Source organism: Callionymus lyra, chromosome 3 (assembly GCF_982586985.1).
Source record: "Callionymus lyra chromosome 3, fCalLyr1.hap1.1, whole genome shotgun sequence".
NCBI classification, from domain to species: Eukaryota; Metazoa; Chordata; class Actinopteri; order Syngnathiformes; family Callionymidae; genus Callionymus; species Callionymus lyra.
Window position 1 is genome coordinate 29,619,385 of NC_141820.1, and position 7,752 is coordinate 29,627,136.

A 7,752-nucleotide genomic window follows, 5' to 3' on the forward strand; every position below is an offset into this window, starting at 1 on the left:
TCGTGACCCCGCGACCCTCCAGCATTCATTTACACCCGAGTGACGACCGTCCATCACTGCTGCAAACACACACTGTGGGTGCATCACAGTGCTGATGTCATCAGCCGCGCCCGAGTTCTCAAGACTGCAGTATTTTGTTCACTTGTTGTAGGTTCTATCTCACAAAGACAATTTACTGTATAAGGCAGTTGTTAAGATGTCATTCGTGCATGATTAAACAACAGATGTAAGTATTATATACTAGTGGAGTTAGAAAATATTGCTTTATGGCAATATTCTTTTCACTGATAATGATCCTATACTCGACAGCACTGCATTAATAATTTTAAAAAATCCTGCAAATGTTATTTCATTTGTTACCATTGTTCTTTTATGTTTTATAGTTTAATAGTGTATGTATAATACATGTGTTAAAGCAGCACTGAGAAGTTTGGGTACCTTAATATTTTCATAAAACTTGTGATGAAACATCAATTAAAACTAGTTGAATGACTCGTATACTGTGACTTGAGGTGTTTAGTGTGGTTTTTATATTTACTGTAAAATGAATCACGGTACAAAAACAAAGTTAAAGTATGTTATTTACAAAGCTGTCATGATGCATATTATATTTCATTATCCACAATCTGATTCATTACCTCATCAGTATCATCCTTCATTCAGACAATGGAAGTCTGGAAACAGAAAATTCAAATCCAACAGCTGCAAACCGGGACATGGCAACTTTTGTGACGTTTAGCGAGTGCTCATGGGAAATGTGGTCTCCTGTCGGGTTAAACACTATCACTTTAGTCCACTGGTGTCGCTCGACTTTAAATCGCATAGAATCGCTTTAAATAAATAATAATGTACTAGATGGCAGCGGTTATTTCATCCTACGCAGCTGAATGAAAAGTGAAATCCTGTGAGAGTTAAGCAATTACTAAGGATAAGAGGCTTTTATCCTTAGTAATTGCTTTTTAAGCTGATGTTTGTACATCATTTGGTTTCAAATCAAATGAAAGCAGTTACGACTATGTCAAGAGTCATGCAGAATACTACAAATGTATGTTTGTTACTACAGTATCGCAACATACTGTATCACAATAGATACCATCGGTGCCCCTGTATCGTGATACGTATCGCTTCTTCAGACTCAATACACGGCCCTTTATATTCCAGTTTCCTTAAAAAAGAAAAGAAAAAAAAAGAAGTGTATTATTTCCAAGTGTTTGGTGCAGCAAAAAACTGTTATGTTGTCTTCGCATGTCGAAAGCACTCATCAAAAATAAATACAATCCTGTTGTGTAGCGACACAATGGGACAACTTCTGAATATGCATCAGGGTTTGAAAGACCACTTTATAATGGAGCATTAAGACTGGGGAGTAATTAAGTCAGGGTGCAACAGGTCCAGACCCTTGCTGGTCCAGGCGTACCTGCACTGAGCCCTAGAACAACAGCCAAGAAATATTTCAAAACATCAACCCCTAGATCAAGAGGGCGATGGCTATGAGAAGGAAAAACCAGGACATGACAAATTATTTCATCAGTAGGCCACTTAAGTGCCGGCACAGCCCTCAAAAAAGAAAACGCTGAAGCATTTTGCTGCATATTAATTTTAATTGTTGTATATGACTTAATAGTTTTGTAAATTTAGGGTTATCTCTAAAGAGAGTGAGACTTGGCTTGTGTTGAAAACAGGCAAGGAAAACTGTTTTCAGGGTGAGACAAAGAGGGGAAATCAACAGTTACAAACGGGCGGTTGCTAACACAATGATATTCCTGAAAACAAGACAAAGTATGAATATATTGTCATTTGCAGATTTCACGATTGGTATCAAAGGACCAGCTAAGTCCTCAGTGTGGTCTGGAATCTTCCTCACGCTTGTTCCAATTCGTTCCCAAGAGTTTGATATCTTGTGCCTTGACTCTCTTCTCACCTAGAGCTGAATGTGTTTGCAGCGAGTCACACCATCACGAAGACTGTAACAAAAGGTTGCCAGAGGGCCAAAGACCAGGGAAGTTCGACAGCACCCTCACTTTAGGTACAAGCTCTGAGCAGTTGGCGTGCCAGTGTGGACAACTTTGTTTTAGGAAAGTTCAGTTCTAAGCAGGAAGTAGGTAAACAGTGGTACTTTTTAGCCACGAAGGATTGCTTCGAGACAATTCAATTCCAAACGCAAAAACATATCTAACCTTGAGATCCTGCTTCTTCATCTAACACTGTATTCGAGGTCTAGGTCCTGTCTTGGTCTAAGCATTCAATGCTCTCTGGATTTTTACATCTCGAAACATTAGACTGTGATAATTTTTCTTCTCCTTCAACAACACGAATGACACAAATGTTCGGAAAGACTCCTTAGAGTCCACTCTGGATCAATTCAAAGTCGACCCGATTATGATGCTTGGGTTATTCAAATTGAACCAGTTATTGTTTATATCAGTGTGTACTATCTTTTCAATCATGGGTACTGGGCTTGATCTATCTTGGTCTTGGTCTCAACATGCTAGTATTGGTTGTGAATTATTTTTGGTTGAGGAGTATTGCAAGTCTAAGAACCACTTTAAAATGATTTTAAAAAAAAATGATGAAGAGTAATTTGACTGCAAATGTTTTGCTGCTGTGAAGTGCAATACAGATATGAAGTTATATATATCGATCATATTATTATTTTTATTATTATTACTTTTATTATTATATTAAAATTGTATTGAACAAAAAATATTTGAGCTTACTTTTTTATTTAATAATAAATGCTTTTTTTGGCAGACAGACTTTGACTCTTTACATTTTCCCTTGATCTAAGTTCTTTCCATTAAGAAAGATTAGCCGGCATGGATTCAAAGTCCAAATATCTCTTTTTTTTTTCCTTCTTGATTTCTTTTTATTACATTTTTTTTTTAATTTCAGTCAAATTACAGTCCAAATAATAACAACACAAATACTAATAACAGTAGCATTATGATTGAGTTATTTAGTCCGTACCCAATTCTGAGAGAAAACTATTTATTTCCTCATGTAAATATCATCTAAAAGCATCCATCCAGTCTACTATGGTGGTTTATTTTCTGGTATAACTTTCTTTCTTGCTGCCAACCACATTAAAAAAAGTTTCCTGTGTTTAGTGTCAAGTGAACAAATTTTACCCGCCTTGTGTTAGAACCTCACAAGGTCCGTAAACACCACTTCTTGAAGACACTGTATTGACTTCTCTTATTGTGGTTAATTTAAGATGTTGTTAAATTCATTTTTCACTTGTGGAATACTGAAATGTGTTAAATGTAGCAGGAAAACCAGAATCATGAATCATCTTATTTACGTGTGTTGAGCCACTAGTCATTACCTGATGGTAATTAATAAACACAATAACATGTTTTCAGCAAACAAACATTTTATTAATTTATTATTTATAATGACATAAATAAAAACTCCCAGAGAGTTGATTTAACAAATAGATAGTTCTGTACATGTGTGGGCAGAATTTCCCCACATTTAAAAGGCACTTGTTTTTTCCCAGATCGGTCCTCAATCCACTCTATATACACAGATATACACACATTTTCTTCTTGGTTTCAGCTCATTCGTGACACACAGGGAAGCAGTTCAGTAGCTCTGAGCCACAGGAGCCCAGGAAGCGGTCAGTCTGGCGATGGAGCTCTCCAGCTGTACGTCACCCACGGCAACTTCGCTCAAGCTGGGGTCATAGATGGAGGAGGGCGAGGAGACGGGCAGCGAGGAGGTCAGGCCAGTGTATGAGGACCCTCTTAAGAATTGGGACGTCAAACCCCCAGAAGCGGAACCGGAGGGTGCGAGTGTGGTCCCGGCCACTGACCAGAGGCTGGGGTACTGACTGAAGACCAGATAAATCAGATGTTAGATAAATATCGACAGCCATAAGATTGACTTAAAGTCATGCTTCGTACCTGGTGTTGGACGTGGAGTTGGTGGTGTGAGACAGGGTTCCCATCCCACTGGAGTTTGGGATTGGAAGACCGGACCAGCTGTCGTGAGTGGGCAGCACCGCGGAGCTGTTGTCCATGTAGTTATCTAAAGAAAAAAAACATCAATCATTCTGTTTCTCCAAGTGAACTGATCAGAAATCTGAAGAGGAACTCACTCGAAGTCGGGGTGCGATGGGCATAATGTCCGGGATAAGGGGAGCTACGGTGGGTCCTTAAGCTGGAGTACCTCTCGCAATATGATCCTGAGGCGTGACCAGAGGTTCCGCTGAACTGAGGTGGACTGCTGCTGGGGCAGATGGGACTCTGGCTGGGCAGAAACCATCCGCCGACTGTGGAAGTAAAGACTTCAGGTCAGCATCATGGAAGGAGAGACTCGGAGAAGCTTGTGTGGGCGACTTACGTTGAGAGTAGCCGGACTGTTGACTGTCTGAGCTGTGATCAGAAACGTCCTTGTGGTCACTCCTGAGATCAGAACATTTTATTAGACGAGTGACCAAACAAAAAAAAACATCCTCACAAGTGCTGACAAAGCTCACCTCTCTTTGGCGTCCAGAAACGCTTTGGCGAATGGGTTGTGTTTTATCTTCAGTGCCGTGATCTGGAAAACGATCATTTCATTTTAAACACTTGTGATGTCATTAATATAAAAACAAGTGGAGGTCACATGACTTAAACAAGTCGTTCATCTTGAAAAAACTGACCTCTTCATTCTGATATGCAGTGACTGCAATGAACTGTGTCTCGGGGAAGGATTGACTGCTGATCATCTTCTGGATCCCTCCCACCTTCACGATGTGTATCCTCGGCTCGTACTTGTGCAGAGAGTTCAGCATGATCTGGAAGATTCACAGGCTGGGTTTGAAAACGGTGCTTCACAGAAAACATGACCAATAAATCAAAGCTACAACGACAAAAAGTTTTTTTTTTCTGATGAGAAACATGAGACCAGATCACCTTCTGTCTAGCACAATTAATTGAACTTAAAGATCTTTTAATAAAAAGAGGTTCCCAAGCTAGACTGGAGAAGCAATTTTCAAATCTGGTCCTGGTTCAACCTAATCCTGTCAAACAATATGTCCAGAGAAGAGAGACCAGGTGACTTCCTAATGAAACTGTTTATAAATTACCAACAATACAAAAGAAAAGTATAACATATTGATATTTACTTGCATAAATATTAAATAAATAATAAAATAATCCTTGAATGAGCATAGATTCTATTTTTAAGAATCAAGGACACTTTAGTTTTGCTCCTCAGGTCTTGCTTATTATTGTATTTCAGATTGAAAAGTTTCTATATCAACAGTTTACAGATAAATTATAGTATAGTTATAAATAATAAACAGCACAATGTTATTATTTGACGATGTCACTTAAACCGCTTATTATGTTTATTTGTAAATGAAAATTACTCATTAAATTAAGATTTTAACATTGAAGTACGTCACTTATTTTGCGGTTCTATGTCAACACTGGATAGAACTCCCAGAGCTGCACCAGTTGAACCAATAAGAAAGCAGAACTGGAAAGGTGTGGCGCTCACCTGTCCACCTCCGTTCAGTTTGTTGGAAAGTTTGACTTTGCTGAACGACACCGGGGCCTTCATCCAGTGCGCCCCAAAATTCGGGGAGTCCGGATGGATGTAGACGCAGCTCGGGTTCTGAGGTTCCGGTTTCCCCCCTGGAACCCACTCCCCGTTCACGTACTTCCACCGGTTATTGTCAGCGGCCACAAAATCCAGCAGCACCGAGTACATGGCGTTCGGGTCCAGTCCGCTCACGTTGGCCCTCAGGACCGGGAACATCCTCCTACAGAAAACACGTCCACAGAACCGTTAAGATGTGAAGGACTTTTTTTTTTCTCGGGTCCATGTGTTCGTCCGAGAGAGAGGAGTACCCACCTGCCGGTCTTGGTGACGATCATCTCGTTGGTCAGCTCCTTGAACTTGTTCCACAGGTCCGCGTCCTCCAGGCCCAGTTTAATGTCCCGCTCCGAGGCGTCGCCCTTCTCGCTGCCCTTCTGGAACTCGCTCTCCACGGCGCTCAGGAGGTGGTCCAGGCGCTGGTCCGGACTCGAGGCGCTCATCTTGTCTGGGAGGTGTGGAGTGGAGGAGGTGACACGAGGAGAAGAGGCACGGATACTGTCTCCTGGAGGCCTCCAGGCCACAATATTTATGGGGCCCCCGGGACCTCATGGGGATGCGAGGCGGAGACTGTCGCCGAGGGTCTCAAGACCCCGCCCCCCTTAGGCTCAACACCTCGACTGCCAATCTTCTGTGACACCTCCTGGCATTATTTTACAGAATTTGAAGGCACATTTTTTTTTATCATTTTTGAGAGTCTCACTGGAAAAAAAAACAGGGGCCACTTTTGTACACGCTTCATTAAATGAGGAGATATTGCTCGATAGGTAAGAAGTGTTGCTGTTGCCTCAAGAAACCTGCCCAGAGGGGCCAATGAAGTTCTTGAAAAACAGAAAGTTAAATAAATAAAAAAAATCATATCAGATTTTATTTCATTGAAACTTATTGACAGATTCAAGCTACACATTGATAGGAACTTGAATCTGGCCCCTGGACTCTCCCCTCTAACTGAAGGAAACCAGGGGACAGTTGATGTTGACTCCCTGCTGCCATGTACACAACAACCTGTGAGGCTTGTGTGTTCTGTTTTATTATATTTCTACCATCAAAACAGTCGTGCTCGACATCGGCATGAGTTCAGAAGACACTTTTATATAAATATACCTGTAGGAACATTATAAAACTGACTCTAATATATTTTAATATGTGATGTTTATCAACTATATGAATTATATGTATATATTATATTGCACATACATTTTTAAACCTAATAATTGAGCTCTCTTTGCTCAAAGATATGCAATAATATAAAAGCAGTGTATTTAAATGAACCATGAGTATACTTATTGTTTAATTAAACAAGGCATTATGCCTAAAGTTTGTTTTTGTATTATATTTAATATATTTAAGTAGAGAATGTGAAGTACATTCATGTAAAAAAGTAAACATTGTTTATGCAATGAAGTAATACATCCTGGCTGACAGAAAACATTTAAAATTAACCTTTTTTCTACGACTGAACGTCTATTAAGAACGCCCTGAATATAACCTTAATCGTTGGTGAAGCAGATGTCTGGCTGAGAGAATACATCCATAAATGCATAAACACTATTTGAGTCTCCAGCAGACGCTTGGTGTTGTTGTGAGGAGTCTCCTCTCCGAAGAGGTTCCAGCTGAGGAAGGGGGAGGAGGGTCGCAGGTCTTTGAACTCTCTTGTGTATTTGCCAGAAGTGGTAATCTTTTGTTTTCCCAGATCCACCTGGAAGAGGAGGACCAGGATCTCAGAGCCTGGACCATCAGGTCTGACGCAGATCCTGCTGGGCTGAAGTGTGGAGCACATTTACATAATGGACCTGCAGGAGTCCTGGAGACCTTCTCGGTTCCTGAGTGACTCCAGCAAAGGTACGGACACACACTCATGGTGTTCCTTTGAGGGTCCCCCAGCCCTCTGCTCCAGTCTGATGACGATATCAATAAACAAAAAGAAGATTTTAAGTCAGAAGGATTTATATTTTTTATTCACTCTCTACACCAGACCTGGGCAAAGTGTGTTCTGAGGGCCACATGCGGCCCTTTGACTGTATTAACATGGCCCTCATGAGGTCAAAGAGTCATGTTGAAACTAAGTTTTTATTTCAATTATTCATTACTAGTCTCTCTCTCTCTATAAATATATATATATTCATATATTTCTATATATTTTGGAAAAAAATTGCTTTTATATCG

At 40.4% G+C, this 7,752-nt stretch overlaps 1 protein-coding gene across 1 annotated transcript; it reads right to left on the reverse strand.

Annotated features, from left to right (window-relative positions):
- Positions 1-3,585: 3,585 nt before the first annotated feature.
- Positions 3,586-6,030, reverse strand: tbxta (T-box transcription factor Ta). The gene is made up of 8 exons (XM_087785920.1): positions 5,845-6,030; positions 5,488-5,752; positions 4,646-4,780; positions 4,481-4,542; positions 4,345-4,406; positions 4,100-4,273; positions 3,906-4,029; positions 3,586-3,832 (listed from the first exon to the last, which is right to left on the reverse strand). Exons 1-8 carry the CDS (start codon positions 6,027-6,029, stop codon positions 3,586-3,588), a joined length of 1,254 nt encoding a protein of 417 aa, XP_087642046.1. The 5' UTR covers position 6,030.
- Positions 6,031-7,752: the final 1,722 nt, after the last annotated feature.